General features: G+C 43.6%; 2 protein-coding genes across 2 annotated transcripts in view; one reads left to right on the forward strand and one right to left on the reverse strand.

The window, feature by feature from the left end:
• Positions 1-261: 261 nt before the first annotated feature.
• LOC119898356 (hemicentin-2-like) lies at positions 262-10,358 on the reverse strand. The gene is made up of 6 exons (XM_038712567.1): positions 10,229-10,358; positions 9,647-10,018; positions 7,120-7,383; positions 3,638-3,958; positions 604-870; positions 262-350 (listed from the first exon to the last, which is right to left on the reverse strand). Exons 1-6 carry the CDS (start codon positions 10,278-10,280, stop codon positions 262-264), a joined length of 1,365 nt encoding a protein of 454 aa, XP_038568495.1. The 5' UTR covers positions 10,281-10,358.
• Positions 10,359-10,500: 142 nt separating this feature from the next.
• Positions 10,501-19,235, forward strand: part of tg (thyroglobulin) — a 34,399-nt gene continuing 25,664 nt past the window's right edge. Inside the window, exons 1-9 of the mRNA XM_038712388.1 lie at positions 10,501-10,755; positions 10,835-11,128; positions 12,590-12,698; positions 13,061-13,161; positions 15,265-15,420; positions 15,783-15,942; positions 17,614-17,720; positions 18,392-18,535; positions 18,950-19,135. Coding sequence (XP_038568316.1) covers positions 11,059-11,128; positions 12,590-12,698; positions 13,061-13,161; positions 15,265-15,420; positions 15,783-15,942; positions 17,614-17,720; positions 18,392-18,535; positions 18,950-19,135 — 1,033 coding nt within the window. The 5' untranslated portion in view covers positions 10,501-10,755; positions 10,835-11,058. The remainder of the gene's footprint in view (positions 10,756-10,834; positions 11,129-12,589; positions 12,699-13,060; positions 13,162-15,264; positions 15,421-15,782; positions 15,943-17,613; positions 17,721-18,391; positions 18,536-18,949; positions 19,136-19,235) is intronic.

Consider the following 19,235-nt stretch of genomic DNA (forward strand, 5'->3'; position numbering starts at 1 on the left):
CGTTTCTTAAAATAAGGGGAAAAAGAATATTGGCTGATATATCGGCTTTCGGATTTTAAAATCCTCAAATATCAAAATCGGTATCGGACTTAAAAATCTCATATCCGTCGGGCTCTACTAAGTAGAAACAGAATTGACGTTAGACTTTGGCAGCATCATGAAACCAAAAATTATGAAATACAGATTTCTCCCATCTAGAAACGTTGTGCTGAATACAGGCAGCAGCAGAAACCAGACTGACTTGGTTCTTGTAGGTGAACGTTACCTTTTGATGAAGATGGATGCCGCTATGACGATGAGCACAGAGTGCAGAGTGAAGAGAACCAGACGAACAATCAGCAGAGGGGCAACTGTTCATGTGGATCAGACGGACAGGAAGCTGTTAGACCTTAGACATTAAGCAAACTCTGACTGCCTGCTTCTTATAGCAACTGCAACTGAGGCTTATGGGTATTGTAGTTTTTATACCGGTCCACCAAACTGACCTGATGTCTTAAACTAGATTTAAATAACTCCAACTGTAACATTAACCTGAATGATCGTTACATTATCCAGCAGAGTCCTCTGAGTATTTCTACCATAGAGAAAACTGAGCAAACAAACCTTTCTCCTCTTCCTTCACCTTCAGGCTGTACGGCAGAGAGAGGCTGCTGCTGCTGGTCTTCAAACCACAGGTGTACTTCCCAGAATCCCTTGCAGTCAGCGGACCGAGCTGGAGGGCGGGGCCAGACTCTGAGAGGGCGTGGCCATCTCTGTACCAGGTGACCTCCAGTTGGTGGAAGGTACAGAGTGCAGTGCAGTACAGAGTGACGGTTTCACCTCTTCTCAGCTTTCCGTCTCCTCTGGAGCTGTTTATCTGCATCTGAACATCTGAATGAGTTTAAAATACATTTTCATTATAAAAGTTCTTTTTCAGTTCATCGTTTTGATCAAAGTGATGTTTAAGACTTGGCAGAACTTGAAGTCTCCATTTAATGGTGTTAATTAGCAGAGTTTCAGGAGCGGGACCACACATCAAGCGCGTCATCGTCAGCATTTCCATAAATACCCACACGTCCTAAGTCCTCCCCTTCGCCCTCGTATCCTGCATCCCTCCCTCCCACCCCTTTCTCTGTCCTGCCTCCTGATCTCCTTCCTCCTCTCCATAGGTTTATAGGGGGTCCGTCGTGCCCGGGTGCTACGTCTGCACCAGGAAATATACGATTTCCTTGACAAAACTCAGTTCAAAAGTTGGCCAACGAAAATAAAACCAAGTGTCGCTTTCCTGTTTAATAGACAAGCTTAGTAATTCTCCGTCAACACCTGACTCCTCCCCGCAGCCAGCGATGCTGGCGAGCAGGACACCGGCTGTTACCTAGGCTGTAACTCGGGACAGGCCGGGCCTCTTTCGGACTTGTGCGTTTGGTTTGAAACGCCGTTTCACAGATATTTCCTGAGCTGACTGGTGGCTGTGTGTGTGACGCTGGCGCCGATCGCCACAGTACTCTTACCGTACTACACGTGTCTTTCTGTAGTGCATTTTTCTTGTCCATCAAAGCGGCGGGTGGCCCGACGATTTCACCCACCACCAAGTTACCCGTGGGTGACAGCTGCTACTTTCATTCCCTGTGTGACACTAAAGCTTAAGGCTGTTGTACAACAAGAAGCCAAGGTAGAGCGTAACGTGCAGACGAAGCAGCAACTCCGTCTGCAGACTGTTTTCCGTGTGGGTGTCATGTGACCAGAGTGTAATCGCAGCCTTTGCGATTAAAATATCTCGTTTTATTACATCGTGATAATATCGCAAATGCAATTAATCGTTCAGTCCTAATACCACCACCAGGGGAGTTAGAACAATGACAAACCCTGGTTCACAGCTGATGGATCCTGTGGTGGTTTGCACTGAGCAGCTTTTAGCTGTGACTGTTTGTAACTAAAGGGGAACAGGCTGTTTCTGGCTCAGTGCTACATAAAGGCTGAACAAAATATAAATAATTATTAATATACAGTGGGTACGGAAAGTATTCAGACCCCTTTAAATTTTTCACTCTTTGTTTCATTGCAGCCATTTTCCAAAAATCAAAAAAGTTCATTTTATTTCTCAGTAATGTACACTCAGCACCCCATCTTGACAGAAAAAAACAGAAATGTAGAAATTTTTGCAAATTTATTAAAAAAGAAAAACTGAAATATCACATGGTCATAAGTATTCAGACCCTTTGCTCAGTATTTAGTAGAAGCACCCTTTTGATCTAATACAGCCATGAGTCGTTTTGGGAAAGATGCAACAAGTTTTTCACATCTGGATTTGGGTATCCTCTGCCATTCCTCCTTGCAGATCCTCTCCAGTTCTGTCAGGTTGGATGGTAAACGTTGGTGGACAGCCATTTTCAGGTCTCTCCAGAGATGCTCAATTGGGTTTAAGTCAGGGCTCTGGCTGGGCCATTCAAGAACAGCCACGGAGTTGTTGTGAAGCCACTCCTTCGTTATTTTAGCGGTGCGCTTAGGGTCTTGTCTTGTTGGAAGGTAAACCTTCGGCCCAGTCTGAGGTCCAGAGCACTCTGGAAAAGGTTTTCATCCAGGATATCCCTGTACTTGGCCGCATTCATCTTTCCCTCGATTGCAACCAGTCGTCCTGTCCCTGCAGCTGAAAAACACCCCCACAGCATGATGCTGCCACCACCATGCTTCACTGTTGAGACTGTATTGGACAGGTGATGAGCAGTGCCTGGTGTTCTCCACACATACCGCTTAGAATTAAGGCCAAAAAGTTCTATCTTGGTCTCATCAGACCAGAGGATCTTATTTATCACCATCTTGGAGTCCTTCAGGTGTTTTTTAGCAAACTCCATGCGGGCTTTCATGTGTCTTGCACTGAGGAGAGGCTTCCGTCGGGCCACTCTGCCATAAAGCCCCGACTGGTGGATTGCTGCAGTGATGGTTGACTTACTACAACTTTCTCCCATCTCCCGACTGCATCTCTGGAGCTCAGCCACAGTGACCTTTGGGTTCTTCTTTACCTCTCTCACCAAGGCTCTTCTCCCCCGATAGCTCAGTTTGGCCGGACGGCCAGCTCTAGGAAGGGTTCTGGTGTCCCAAACGTCTTCCATTTGAGGATTATGGAGGCCACTGTGCTCTTAGGAACCTTAAGTGCAGCAGACATTTTTTTGTAACCTTGGCCAGATCTGTGCCTTGCCACAATTCTGTCTCTGAGCTCTTCAGGCAGTTCCTTTGACCTCATGATTCTCATTTGCTCTGACATGCACTGTGAGCTGTAAGGTCTTATATAGACAGGTGTGTGGCTTTCCTAATCAAGTCCAGTCAGTATAATCAAACACAGCTGGACTCAAATGAAGGTGTAGAACCATCTCAAGGATGATCAGAAGAAATAGACAGCACCTGAGTTAAATATGAGTGTCACGGCAAAGGGTCTGAATACTTATGACCATGTGATATTTCAGTTTTTCTTTTTTAATAAATTTGCAAAAATTTCTACATTTCTGTTTTTTTTTTCTGTCAAGATGGGGTGCTGAGTGTACATTACTGAGAAATAAAATGAACTTTTTTGATTTTTGGAAAATGGCTGCAATGAAACAAAGAGTGAAAAATTTAAAGGGGTCTGAATACTTTCCGTACCCACTGTATGTGATGCTCTTACCAGAGACTGTGACGTTCACTCCTGGAGGTCCAGTAAAATGTGCTCTGGTGTAGTCAGCCTCCATTCTGAAGCGAAGACTTCCCTCGTCTTCCTTCTGCACATCTGTGATCTGTAAAGTGCAGTTTCCCTTCTTGTCTCCCAGGTATTTGTAACGAGGGTTGTTGTTTTGTGAACTGCTGTTGTACACAGACAGGGCAGGGAACTGACAATAATCATCGTTCTGGCACCAGACGACTCTGATGATCTCGATTAAAACTGCTCTTCCATTCTGAATGAAAAACTTCAGAGGTGTGAAGGTGCAGAGGAGGGTGACAGTCGATCCTGTCACAGCACAAACAGGAGCTGGATAGTTCACACCAACACCCACAGCACCTGGAACAACACAGCGCAGTGATGGCGGCTGAGTTCAGGGAGGAAATATGTGGATTTAGAAAATGCAGAGTGACGCATTAAAATTGTCCTCCAGCACCGAAACAGAAAACTAAAGAACAGTTTCTTACAACTTCACAATAATTTTTCTGGATTTGATCATTTTGATGTGAAAACTGTGACAAAATATAAGCAAAGATATGTAGTGTTTAAGAAAACTTTAACATAAAATACAGTAACCTATGACAGTAAATTATGACAGAATTGTTCTTTGTGGCGATTTTAATATTCATGTTGATGACCCCAACAATGTTAATGCAACTGACTTTTTAAATATGGCCACTTCTTTTAACTTCAAACAACATGTCAAAGATCAAACACATAACCGTGGTCATACACTGGACTTGGTTTTTACCCTGGGTGTCAGCATTTCCTCTGTGGAATTAGTGGACATGACCATATCTGACCACAGATGTATTGTTTTTAGCTGCGATTCGCCTGTTACTCATGCCGCCTCACCAAGCTCCGTGTGTTCTCGCATCTTTAATGAACAAAGTGTTTCAAAGTTTTGCGCATTCTTTCAGAGCCAAAGCCAACACCTGTCTGATTCCAACACCAACAATCTGGTCGATCACTTCAATCATATCTGCTTGTCGTCACTAAATATTACTGCTCCTCTAAAGGTTAGGCCTACGTCTAAAGCTAGTAAGCAACCCTGGATAAATGACAGCATTCGCAGCCTAAAAAGGGAATGCAGGAAAAAATCCAGTCTCCAAGTCCATTACCTCAGTCTGAAGGATTTATTAATTAACTACAATAACATGGTTAAGGATGCGAGAACACACTATTTTTCTGAACTCATTACTACACATAAACACAATCCCAGGTTTCTGTTTAAGACTGTGGATCAGCTGGTAAACCCAACCCCTCCTTGTGCCTCAGCTGGAAGTAATGATGACTGTGAATTGTTTTTATCTTATTTTACCAATAAGGTGGCGTCAATCAGAGCCTCTATTACCCCCGCGGCCTCTTACTCAGAGGTTCCTCAACAGCAACAAGAGAGTTTTAACCAGTTTTATCCCATCAACTTGTCTGAACTTTTAAAAACAGTATCACAAATGAGAGTGTCCTCCAGCCCACTTGATGTAATACCTACAAAGTTTTTACTGAAAGTAATGGATTCTGTTGGGCCCCGTTTGATCTCTGTTTTCAACAGCTCCCTATCTACTGGTTGTGTCCCTGATTATTTTAAAACGGCTTGCGTGAACCCACCTTTAAAGAAACCTGGTTTAGATCCCTCCCTCCTACATAATTTTAGACCAATTTCAAAACTGCCTTTTATTGCAAAGATTTTAGAAAGAATTGTGTCCAAACAGCTGCTCACTGTGCTGGAAAATAACAAATTATTTGAAAAGTTTCAGTCTGGTTTCAGGAAGTACCACAGCACTGAGACTGCCCTGCTTAAAGTCACCAATGACCTTTTAATGTCTGCTGATGAAAGCATGTGCTCGGTCCTTGTACTCCTGGACCTTAGTGCTGCTTTTGACACCATTGATCACAACATCATGTTAGACAGACTGAGGCGCTGGGTGGGGATCTCTGGTACGGCCCTAGAATGGTTTTCATCCTACCTGTCAAATAGGAAGTTTTGCGTGTCTGTAAACAACTATGTCTCTTCATTCTGTCCAGTTAAATATGGTGTGCCTCAGGGGTCGGTCTTAGGACCCATTTTGTTTTCCTTGTATCTGCTTCCCCTTGGACATATTATCCATAAACATGGCATTTCTTTTCATATTTATGCTGATGACACACAAATATACTTGCCCGTCAGATCCACAGACCCTGGAATGCTGAGTTCACTTAACAACTGCCTTTGTGAAGAAAAAATGGATGTCAAATAATTTCCTCCAGCTGAACTCAGACAAAACAGAAATCCTGGTCATCGGGTCCCAGCAGATGGCAAATCAAATACTGCCATCTGCTGGTTCCCTAGTAAATCACATTAAGCCTGTGGCAAAGAACCTTGGTGTTTGGTCTGATAGTAATTTAAATTTCGAGTAGCACACCACAAAGCTTGTTCAATCATGTTTTTATCAACTTAGAAATATAGCTAAAATTCGATCTATGTTAACTTTTAAGGACACCGAGACCATTTTACACACCTTCATCTCATCACGCCTGGATTATTGCAACAGCCTTTTAACCTGTTTAACCCAAAAATCTATTGATCGACTCCAGACTGTCCAGAACTCAGCTGCCAGGCTTTTAACCAGAACAAAGAAATATGACCACATTACTCCTATTTTAGCTTCATTACACTGGCTCCCAGTATGTTTTAGAATTGACTTTAAAATTCTATTGATCACTTTTAAAGCTCTTCATGGCCTCTCGCCTTGTTATATTTCTGACCTTTTAGTCCCATACGCACCAGCACGTACCTTGAGATCCTCGGGCAGAGGTCTGTTGTCTGTTCCAGAGTCTCGACTGAAAACTAAAGGGGACAGAGCGTTTGCTGTCAGGGCCCCGAGGCTCTGGAACAGCCTGCCCGAGGAAATCAGGTCGGCTGAGTCAGTGAACTCTTTTAAGTCCCTTCTTAAAACATACTTTTATTGGAGAGCCTTTCCCGATCTTATTTGACTTCATTTTATCCCTTTTATTTTATTCTATTTTACTTGTTTTATATTTATCTTAAACGTGTATTTTAGTCTTTTCAATGTTTTCATGCTTTTATCTTGTATTGTTTTTGTATTATTGTCTCTTGGGTATTATTGTCTTTACACTTGTTAAAGCACTTTGTAACTTGTTTTTGAAAAGTGCTCTACAAATAAAGATTATTATTATTATTATTATTAACCTGGGCTCTCTTTAAACGGTCTATAGCACAGGGTCTAGAGTTCATGGCGCAAGTATATCTAGGACACTTTTCCAAGTTAAAAAGGTCATAATCTGAGTGCAAAGTGAAACACAAGGCGTAAAGGTGCTGTATGTAGTCTCTTAGTTAATCTAGATGTGTTCTGGGTGTAACATGAATTACATGAATCAGAGTGTCATTTCCATGTCCATGTAAAATCCAGGTGCAGGTTTCTGTGTTCAGTAACTGTGAGCAAACAAACCTTCTTCCTCCACCTTCAGGCTGTACGGCAGGGAGAGGCTGCTGACGCTGGCCTTCAAACCACAGGTGTACGTCCCAGAATCCCTTGCAGTCAGAGGGATGATGTGGAGGGCGGGGCCAGACTCTGAGAGGGCGTGGCCATCTCTGAACCAGGTGACCTCCAGTTGGTGGAAGGTACAGAGTGCAGTGCAGTACAGAGTGACGTTTTCACCTCTTCTCAGCTCTCTGTCTCCTCTGGAGCTCTTTATCTGCATTCTAGTCCCATCTGAATGAGTTTAAAATACATTTTCATTATAAAAGTCCTTTTCGTTTTTATCAAAGTGATGTTTGAGACTTGGCAGAGCTTGAAATCACCATTTAAAGTCACTCACTGAGTTTTTGTAGTGCTGAAACGAATACTTTTGGACCCCGTGGATACTTTTTATTATTGTTAGTATCAGTATATGAGTATTAAGAGCATGAAACATGAGAGGGCCCTGTTGAAACAAAAATTTACGTCATCTTTTCATATGCATAAGCGTCACAAATGGGCTCGCTAGCGCCCCCTGAAGAACAGTCTCTGTAGTATGAGTCTTTCCATCAACCGCTGGAAGGTGGCACCAGCATTCCTCAGACCAAACGGCATGACCTTGAACTGGAACAGGCCTAGGTGGGTGATCATAGCTGTTTTTTGCTTGCTTTCCTCATCCATGGCTACCTGCCAGTACCCACTCTGGAGGTCAAGCGAGCTGAAGTACTGTGCTCCGTGCATGGACTCCAAAATTTCATGAATCAGTGGCATGGGGTACCCGTCATGGTGTGTTTTAGCATTAAGTCCCCTGAAGTCTACACAGAAACGCGGAGTTCCGTCTTTTTTAGGTGTCAAAACCACTGGGGAGGCCCAAGCAGAAGTGGAAGGCTCTATGATACCAGTGCTGAGCATTTTCTTTACCTGTTCCTCGATAACTGTTTGTCCCCATTAAAAGCTGTACCTGAAGGCAGAATAGGCAACTATTACATGTTCTCTGCTTAGATTTGTAGATTTGTGTCCACTGTTTGTCATTAAGTGGCACAATTAACTGTCTGGTTTCCCCAACTTTCACTCAGGAGCAAAAATCTGCCATTAAACTTGAAAGAAACAATGATTTAACATTTATTATTATTATAATTATCGATATCCAATGATGTGAAACTTTTTATCAAATTGAAAAAAATTGATAAGATTTCTGGCCATATCGTCCAGTCCTTTTTCCACTTAAAGCATTGATTTTAGGTGGCGGCAGTCCATAAAGTGCCTCTGCGCCTCAGCTGTTCCAAACCCTCCCTGCAGCCTTTGGGTCACGCCTCCTCATTTGCATACACGACTCAATCGCCAAATCCCTATTTCCCAAATACCCAATTCTAAATGACTAAATGCCCAATCCTAAATACCAAATTCATTTTCAACTTTGACTTTTAGTTTCTGATTTCGACTTTTAGTTTTAGTTCTGACCCAATAATTCCTCCATACCAAAATGCAATTAATTAATATTATGTAGCTGCAGTACGGGAGGCTGCAGTTTCAAGACCCCTGCAATCCTAGGACCATAGTTCTTTTGGCCCCAAACCATCACTGACTGTGGAAACTTTACACTGGACTTCAAGCAACGTGGATTCTGTTCCTCTCCTCTCTTCCTCCAGACTCTGGGACCTTGACTTCCAAAGGAAATGCAAAATTTACTTTCATCAGAGAACATAACTTTGGACCACTCAGCAGCAGTCCAGTCCTTTTTGTCTTTAGCCCAGGCGAGACGCTTCTGACGCTGTGTCTTGTGTAATGCGACAGCTGAAACCCATGTCTTGCATACGTCTGTGCGTGGTGGTTCTTGAAGCACTGACTCCAGCTGCAGTCCACTCTTTGTGAATCTCCCCACATTTTTGAATGGCCTTTGTTTCACAATCCTCTCCAGGTTATCTGTATTTCTTGTACACTTTTTTCTACCACATCTTTTCCTTCCCTTCGCCTCTCTATTAATGTGCTTGGACACAGAGCTCTGTGAACAGCCAGCCTCTTTACAATGACCTTTTGTGTCTTGCCCTCCTTGTGCAAGGTGTCAATGGTCGTCTTTTGGACAGCCTTTGCAGGTGTTTTGCGTTAATTAGCTGATTAGAGTGTGGCACCAGGTGTCTTCAGTATTGAACCTTTTCACAGTATTCAAATTTTGAAAGATATCAGTCTGTGTGGAATGAATGTATAAATTATACAAGTTTAACTTTTTGAATGGAATTACTGAAATAATCAACTTTTTGATGACATTCTAATTATATGACCAGCACCTGGACACGCTCGATGCTTGATTAGAGTCCCTGAACACATCTACATTGGGGACACAGGAAGTGATGATCAACTCCTTCTTGATGAGTCCAAAATGCAGCTTTTAGCTGTGACTGTTTGTAACTGTGTGAATATGAACAGGCTGTTTCTGACTCAGCGCTACATAAAGTTTGAACAGAATATAAATGATTATTAATATTCGCTGCTGATGTTTTTTATCATGTGATGCTCTTACCAGAGACTGTGACGTTCACTCCTGGTTGTCCAGTAAAATGTGCTCTGCTGTCATTAGCCTCTATTCTGAAGTGAAGAGTTGCCTCGTCTTCCTTCTGCACATCTGTGATCTGTAAAGTGCAGTTTCCCTTCTTGTCTCCCAGGTATTTGTAACGAGGGTTGTTGTTTCCTGAACTGCTGTCAAACACAGACGGGGTAGAGCCCTGACAAATCTGATGGTTCCGGCACCAGACGACTCTGATGATCTCTGTAGAAACTTCTCTTCCATCCTGACCGACAGACCTCAGAGGTGTGAAGGTGCAGAGGAGGGTGACGGTCGATCCTGTCACAGCACAAACAGGAGCTGGATAGTTCACACCAACACCCACAGCACCTGAAACAAAACAGCGCAGTGATGGCGGCTGAGTTAGAAGATGCAGAGAGAGACAGTTAAAGTGTCGTCCAGCACTGAAACAGAAAACAGAAGAACAGTTTCAGAGCTTCATGATCTTGTTTCTGGATTTGATCAGTTGATGGGAAAAATATCAGTAAAGACGTGTAGTGTTTGAGAAAACATTAATGTAGCATAAAGTCCATGTCTTACCTGTCAGCATTAACAGGAAGCCCCAGGGAACCTTTTTGTCCCAAACTGCCATCCTTAGGTTTTTAATTGATTAAACTTTCTTCTTGTTCAAATGATCAAACTGCAGCAGAGCTGATAAAGACACCGACTGACGTCGAAGCTCAGAGGCTGCTGGAAATATATATTATCTCACTTCCTGTTTTATCTTCTAAGGAAGAAAATACCAAATATAATAAGTGAGAACATTTCCTGGTTTATTTTGGTCAGAAAGAGTCTGAGGTGTCAAGGCCGTATAAATCTTTGTGACGTCTGAAGAGTGATTGTGAAGCTCTGTTTCATCAGTCACACAGCTGGTTTTATTAATCAATGTTTATTTAGTGAATTCACTTGGTGTGTGTGTGTGTGTTCATCTTCTCCACTCTCGTTTTAAAAACTTTAGTGAAAGAAGCTGAACCAGAATACAAACCTTCCTGTGATGGAGGAAATATTTGTCCTTTTACCACAGATGTTCTGTCAGTGTGGAAAACCCTTTTTCACCTGGTGCTCAGGTGGGACCGCTTCACTGTGCTGGAATAAAAATAACAGACGTCACGCTGGACGCTAACCCTCCCGTCGTCTGTGTTTCAGAGATCCTCTCGTCCAATCAGAGGGCGTCACGGCTCGCTGGCCCCCTCCTGAGTCGTGGTCGAGGGCTCCTGGTTCCGCCGAGATGGACAGACGAGGACGGAGAAGAGGAGGAGGAGGAGGAGGAGGGATGAAGGCGAGTTCTGTCGGTCGTCCTCACGGTGACTCAGCAGGTCTGCAGGTTTATAAAGAGGCGGCGGCGCTCAGTCCGTCACCACAGAGAGAGAATGGCCTGGCTGCTCCACATCGCCTGCTTCCTGGTCTGCTGCCCGGAGCTGCTGCAGGGAAAAGCTTCAGGTAAACAAGTCTGACATGATTCTGTTTCTAGAACAAATCTCAGACTCAAACCAGCAACTTGTCTCTCAGCACTGTGGCTCCTCCTGAAGACGTAAACCTTAAAAATCTCCTCACAAATATACAGTTTCATGTTTAAAAAGCTCAGTAATGTCCTCAAACAGCTGCTCGCTGTAGTTTCTGTCAGACAAACAGGAGGAAATTTGTTTTGTATTTCTTTGAGACTATTTTCAGCGGCGCATGAATCCACGTGTTGCTCTAAAGAGTATGTGGCGCAGCAGGACTGTGAATGTGGGCCTGACCAAAATACCAGAAAAAGAATAAGTTGACTGGAAACAGATTCTTTATTTAGAAGATTTTCTTTTTAGTAGCTATAGGTCTCATGTCTCATGTTTTAATACCTTTACTGGCATCTGACGTGACCGTCGTCTCTCCTGATTGGCTGCTGATCACGCTGGGTGGCAGGAGAGGTTGGCGTTCAGCACCGGCGCGCAGAGCATTGTGAGGAAACGGCGTGTTCAACGAGCTGCTGTTTTCATTTTAAATTTATTTAAAAAGTTTTCTTTTACAGGACAAAATAAAAACATCATTGACTCAGTTTGTGAACTAAAACTAAAATCAGCAGCTGCTCAACTGATGATTTCATCTTCAGTGTTTAGGGGGACCAGGGCTCTCATTTATAAAACTGTGCGTAGAAACCTCACTGAAAGTATCCGTGCGCCCAAAAGACAAAAATGGCTCAGTGAAGCTCGTTAATATTAATGCGTCCTGACTGCAGGAAGAAAAGGAGGCAGAGTCTGAATCTAACTCAGTGAATCTAACTCGTTCCTTTTGGTGAAGCTGAAGCTGTTTGGTGGGTAAAAAACGCACTTTCACACAACGCTTGCCCCAGTCAGAGGAAAGGGCCCCCGCTGGCTGGAGGGGGCCACACAGACGGGACGACCCAGGTACTGATCTGGATCCCATTCCACTTGTGTTTGAACATTTATTTTTTTTACACAAACAGTCGGCTCGCTGAACGAGGCTGCTGACGAGTTAAAGAAATGACATAAAATAGTGTTTTATTTTCCGTAACATGTTTTTACAGGCAGCGCATCTCATCCACACGCCGGCCTCAGCGTTTGGCTCCATAAGGCGACGAACATGTGAAAACAATACATGAAACTCTGCTCTCGTATTTGCTCGACTGACTCACTGAAAACAGCATCAGTTTAAGTAAAATCTGTCCTCCTGTTCACCTTATTTATGAGAATAAATTGCTGCATGCAGGTATTAATTAATCTGATTCCTGCATGGTTCAGAGTTTACTGACAGGACGCACATTGGATCACAACCTTTGCTTGGGAAGTGACGCCCGCACGTTTCCAGCCCTGTTTTGTACGTACATAAATGAGACCCCTGGTCTGGCTGCTGATGTGCCTGTTTCCTGATGATGAAGATGATGTTGTTGTTGTTGTCGTCCAGAGTACCAGCTGGAGTCGGAGACCCTGAGCCGATGTGAGTCGCTAAGGGGCGTGGCTGTTGCAAAGCAACAGGGTGACGTTCCTCACTGCACGGAGGATGGCAGGTTCAGGTTTGTATCTTTCTCTTTCTACATCGATGTTAAAGAACGCCGTTCAGGAAATAATTAGAAATAAATTTAGCAGAAAGTTTGAGACGTTAGAAACATAATTGTTCCATCTACCACACAGGTTTACATAAGCCGACCTCATGTTATCCTTTTTCCTGAGGTATTAATCAAACTGATTTCCAAAGAGGGTTAAAATGGACAAACTGAATCTTCGTCCATCTTTTGACATTTTTAGGTGGCAGAAGATGTTTATCAGCATATTAAAGCAAATCACGTCCCATCATCATGTTTCTTTTCAAGTTTGATAACAAAATGTTTGATTCAATATCAATAAATAAAGTGTGTGTGTCTGTGTGTGTGCGCAGACCTGTGCAGTGCAGTGGGCGGGGTCAGGAGTGTTGGTGCGTGGATGCTGAAGGTCAGGAGGTCGTCGGGACTCGAACCAGCGGCTCTGCTCCTCCTCAATGTGAGAAACACGACAGCACACATTTAACGATCACAGCTGGTTCTGTGAGATTAACTGGAAATAAAATTATAGATTTTATTCTATCCTAAAAAAACAACTAAAGCAGACAAAGTGAAAGTATTTTTTCCAGTTTAAATGTATTTATAATACTTACCATTAACCAGTTATACAGTTATATATATATACACACACACTATAGTGAGTGTGCAGCTTGTATAACAGTGTAAATCTGCTGTCCCCTCAAAATAACACATCACACAGCCGTTAATGTCTAAACCGCTGGCAACAAAAGTGAGGTCAAAATGTGAAAATGTCCACATTGAGCCCAAAGGGTTTTATTATATTTTGTGGGGCCACCATTATTTCCCAGCGCTGCCTTAACGCTCTTAAGGCCTGGAGTTCAGCAGAGCTTCACAGGTTGCCACTGGAGTCATACTCCACTCCTCCATGATGACATCACGGCGCTGGTGGATGTTAGAGACCTTCCGTTTGAGGAGCCCCACAGATGCTCAGTAGGGTTCAGGTCTGGAGACGTGCTGGGCCCGTCCTGTGTCCATGGCTGTGTGATGTGTTATTTTGAGGGGACAGCAAATTTACGCTGTTATACAAGCTGCACGCTCACTACTTTACACTGGAGCAAAGGGTCAGCCGCTGTTCCATATATGGTCATTTGCTCTGCACAGCAAGCTCCGTCTGCCTGTTCCGCCCAGCAACAACAGCAGCCTGGTAATATGCTTCAGCTCTTGGCCAATCAGAAGACAGTGGGCTTTGTGAGAGGGGGTCTTAAAGAGACAGGAGCATCTACAGCTCGTTTCAGACAGAGGCTGAAATGAAGGCCTACATGAAGAATCAGCATAAGAAAAAAAAAATTTAATCATGCAAAGCTGCCATACAGGCGTCACAGAACTACAATATAGGACTGGAAAAGCAGTTTAATAGGTCTGCTTTAACATTTACGTCATTATAATATTTAAAACTTAAACTCACTTCTATTTCATCTCGCTCTGTCTGACTGATTCTTGGATTGGAAATCTGAAATCTGGTTTTATTAATGCTTCTGCAGCTGACTGATGGAGAGGGTTTTTCATGGTCAACAGATAGAGGAGCTAAGAGTTCCTTCTTGGTTTGGACTGGTTTAATCCGGGTTTGTGGTTGCGGTTGCGACCATAAGGTCAGTGAGGTCAGCCAGAGAGCAGAAGTTTAGCGATAAGCTAAAGCCATAAAATGCAGACACACAATGAAAGTTCAGTGTGCTGTTCTCTCTCTGTTCAGATTTCTTTATTGGCAGCAAGAATGTTTCTGTTAAACGATGTCGCCAAAGCAGTTTGAAGCAAAATCAAAAAGTTTAGATTTAAATATAACATAACAAGAATTGATGCAATCAAGACCATCAAGTTAGCGGTTATAAGTTAACAAAAGAACAAATACAGATAGAAGGTAAACTACGAACAGGAAGTAACCAGATGTGACCTGCAGCAGCTCGCCGAGTCCCTCGCTGTCCCCCAGGTTGGGACACAGAGACACATACGTCTCTTTCTCCTGGGGTTTTTCTTTATTTATTGTTATCTTCTTTGAAATCTGATTTTAATAGATGGCATTTCTCTAAATATTGCTGTCTTATGCTTCTATATTTATCTCATCTCACAGAATCTGTATTCTTCAGGTAACCTGTTTCAGGGTCTCTGAGGGCTGGACTCTGCTTGATATCTCTGACAGTTGTTTTTTCCTCCCAATGATCCAAATGAGTATTTTTACTTTGAGTGATCATCTGGTTTCCTCTAACTGGTGTTCAGAGAGTTGCAGGATCAGGATCTGTCTCAGGACTAGCTGGCATGAGGGACTCTTTTCAGGGTTTTAAGAGCCTTGAACTGGAGGGAGTCTTGGGCATTTGATCAGAGGTGCATCAGAAAGTTTAGGGCTCTATTTTGGAGATCTATCATCAGCGGAAACCACACTAATTCGGCTCTATATGCATTTTTTTGGAGAATGTGTAGGACGTTTCTGCAGAAATCTTCATGTTGTGTTTCAATGGGATGCTTCTCCATCTCTCTCTCTCTCTTCCTGTCTCTCTGTCTGTCTCTCTCTGTCTCTACCTGTCTGCAGGTGCGTCTCCCTGCCAGCTGCAGTCGGTCCTGCGTTGTTCTCCTTCAGGACTCTTTGAGCCGGTTCAGTGTGACTCCAGCAGGGGGCAGTGTTGGTGTGTGGACCAGGACGGCATGGAGCTCTACGGGACCAGACAGAACGGGACTCCTCGCCGCTGTATGTACAAATACTACTGATACTTCTACTATACTACATGATATTATAGACACCGTTGATAGTAATACTGCTGCTGACAATATGTACTACCTCTGCTACTGATAGTAATACTCATAATACTACTCACTCATTCTACTAGAAGAGACAACTGACTGTTTCCATACATTATACTAATAGTACACACAATGTACTATCCAGTTAGTATACTTAGTTTACTGTGTGGCCAATCAGACGGAGTATAAAACAGGTGGGGCTCACCTCCAGAAACAGCACCTCTGATTGGTTCTTAGTTCAGTACAAAACCCAGCTGTGTGTTTGAATGAACTGATCTCATCAGAGCGGCGTGACCTTTGACCCTGCAGGTCCTGGCGGCTGTGAGGTGAGGTCCAGGCGTCTGCTCCACGGCTCCGGGTCTCCTTCTCCTCCTCAGTGCGCCGAAGACGGCGGCTTCCTGCCGGTCCAGTGTCGGTTCATCAACATGACCGACAGAGCAGAGCTGGACCTGCTGGACACCTTCAACAGGTAACTCACCTGCCTGTGGGTATTTCTGAAAGCTGGGTACCGATGTGCTCGATACCTTTTAAGCTAGAAATAACCCGCTACCAAGTAGTATCGGAACTTCTCCAGTCAAACTAGTACTGCATTTGATCCTTTTTGTTACCAGATCTGGACACAAATTTGCATGTTGTTGCTCGCAAGCGACACGGCGACACAGAGAAGAGCGTGCGTCTTCTTTTCTTTGTGTCTCTGTCCACTTTTATTTGTGCTTCAGCACTTGTCTCCGAGCGATCGCTGGTGTGATCAGGTGGATGTTCGGGGTGTATGGAGGACCGATCCTGACAGATTAAGAAATAAATAAATAAATAAGCATCCTATTAAATGCACAAAAAATTAAGTAATTAATAAATGTAGGCAGTAATTAAATTATTCACCCCTTGAGACCCCGCCCCTCCTCATTTGCATAATGAGGCATAAATGCATAGAGAAATGTAAAAAGGACGGGCAGAAATAAATACCACAGGGGAAATAAATAAAGCGAGAATTAAACAGACAAAAAATATTAAAACACACACATAAATAAATACAAGAACTAATTAATAAAAAAAGTTGAAATATGATGATAACAGACAATGTGTGTCAATACAGCGTAGTATTGTGATATTTTCGATCTTTTGTTATATAAATTGTCCATGACAATTTTACTTTTTGGTGCTATAATAATAAAAGCATTTGCGTTTTCAGTCCAATAGAAAAGAGTTTTCATTTGTGGAAACAATTTGAGGTGATAAATTGCAATATATCGTATCGTGGGGCCTCTGGTGATTCCCGTCCCTGGTGGATGTGCCGCTTTCTTCACCTTTGCTTCTTTAGGGCCCGTGTCCACCAAAATGTTTTTTTATGACGCCAGCGTCTTTTTTTTCAATTCATTCCAATGGGAGCGCCGTGTTTTTACCAGCTGGTAAAAACGGCAGGAGCGTGACGGAGCGTTTTTCCAGTCGCCGAGAGTTGAAAAAATGTTCAACTTTGGGGAAAAACGCTGCGCTCGTCACTGTCACTTACCACTTTACCCAGCCGTCCAATCACAGTGCAGGAGGGGCGGGACAAACACCACACAGAGCTTGAACAAAGCGATGTGCCTACTTGCCGAGGTGAACCCACGTACGGAGAGTCTGTGCTCTCATGTTTCAGCCTTCTCTTCATGCAGAGCCAGCAGGCCTACGTACTTTGTGGTGACATTTTTACATTCACTGAAATTAAGTAGGCTACTTGCAGCACATCGCCTCCACGGAAATTATGTATCATAGCAACCACAGCGTCTCGAAAAAATACACCGCCTCCAAAACGCACCCTAGCGCTCCCAGCTAGGCGTTTTCAGAACAGCAGGTGGTGGAGACGGGATTTAAAGTTAACAAGATTATTCTCCATGGTTTACTTTCAACACGCGTATCTAACGTGACTTAAATTCCGTTTCCACAGCTCAGTGGTCACTGAGCTATTTCACTCGTCCTCTTTCTCTCAAGCTCTCTTCCTTCGTAACGTGAGGACGACCTGATCAGGACGAGCAGCGATCTGATACGAGTGTCCAGTATTTTTATAAAACTGTTATTTCAAACAATAAAAAGAAAAGAAAATATGTCACATTGCTCGTCCGAGTATTTCAGTGTGTGTTTCTGTGTGTTTGTGTTGCTTCAGGTTCCCAGAAGCCTTTGAGACGTTCAGTAGTTTCAGGAAGTTTTTCCCGACGGTTTCCTCGTACTGCTTCTGTTCTGACAGCAGAGGCAGAGAGCTGGACAACACAGGTACAAACACAAACGCACACTTTGCAGTGTTAGAAATGTTAAATGCATTAATCTGGTGGCCTTTAAAAGCAAAATTGAGAAGCTAGATCTGTTTGCACCCTTGAGAACTGTTTTGTGCTCTATTAAACAATCTGATCATAAACGTTTAGATAGAAATGGTGATGAAACAGCAGATAAGTCAACAAATTTATTAAATGTTTTACCTGCAAACCTCCCCAACATTTTATTGTTTATTTTTAATGGACACATGTAACGTGTTTTATTCTTCCTGTGAACATAATAATCCAGTTAATCTCATCTCCATCCTGTATTTACGTTGTGTTAACACCTCAATTTGAAAACCGGACGTTATCTCATGTGGATCCTGCTGAGTTCATAAATGATATTGTATGTGGAGCTCGTATCGTTCAGACTCTCAGACACTTTGTAAAGAGAGAAAATGACAGAATAAAGTCTGTGACAGTCTGGGTTTGGGACAGTCCATCAGGCGGTGACGTCGTCTTTCTTTTCTTATGTTTTATAATAAAGGTCGCCGCCTAAAAAGACTTTATCATCGTCGCTGTCAGTGTCTGAAAAACAAATTGGTGCTCACAAAGAAAGAAGAACTAGAGCGCACACATGCTGGTTTACCGCTCTGATGATGATGATGAAGGTGTGCACTTCCTCTGCAGGTGTGGAGCTCCTCCTGTCTGAGGTCTACGACTCGGCCTTCTCCGGTCTTCGGTCCGGTCGCTCCTTCTCTCAGACCAACATCTACAGAGTCCTGCGGAGGAGGATGCTGGGAGTCCGGCTCGCCCTCACCGGACACTTCAGATGTAAACGCGTCTTATGAAACTGTTTAAGCTGGTTACAGATGCAGGACTTCACACGTGTGGCTCTCAACGTGTTTAAACTGGTTTTATAACTTGGAAAGAGGAGTAGACTGAATTACACAGTGTAAACATTTGTCCTGGAATTAAATTTGTTTAAACTCCTCATGGCCATATTGACGGCTTTAAACTGGTTTAAACTGGTTTTAGCACATGTGAACAGTTTCAAACCGGTTTACGCTTCCTAAAAGTGTTAAACTGACCATTTCAGTTATCTCTGGTTTAAACTAGTTTTGCATGACGCCTGGTTTAGACTGCTGGTCTACTGAGATCCTGGAATTAGACCGGTCTAAACACTGGATCTAAACGTCTGTTCTAGTTTAGACCGGGTTAACAGATGTAAACGCCCGTCTCTCTCAGGTCCGTCTCCCTGTGAGGAGGAGCGGCGGGCAGCGATGGAGGCGTCCAGCGTCTTCGTCCCGTCCTGTGAGACCGGAGGAGCCTTCGCCTCCAGACAGTGCCAGCAGGGGGGGCAGTGCTGGTGTGTGGACCCCACGGGGAGGGAGCTTCCTGGGACACGACAGCAGGGAGACACCCCGGTCTGCAGTGAGTGTCCTGCAGCCTGTGGACAGAAACGTGTCCTTCCTCTCGCCTTTCGGTCTCTTTCATCTCCTCCCCCCTTGTTTCCTCCCCTTCTCCTCTCTCC

This window comes from Micropterus salmoides, unplaced genomic scaffold (genome assembly GCF_014851395.1).
Source record: "Micropterus salmoides isolate LMB-PRFRI ecotype aquatic unplaced genomic scaffold, ASM1485139v1 Ms_hic_scaffold_11, whole genome shotgun sequence".
Lineage (NCBI taxonomy): Eukaryota > Metazoa > Chordata > Actinopteri > Centrarchiformes > Centrarchidae > Micropterus > Micropterus salmoides.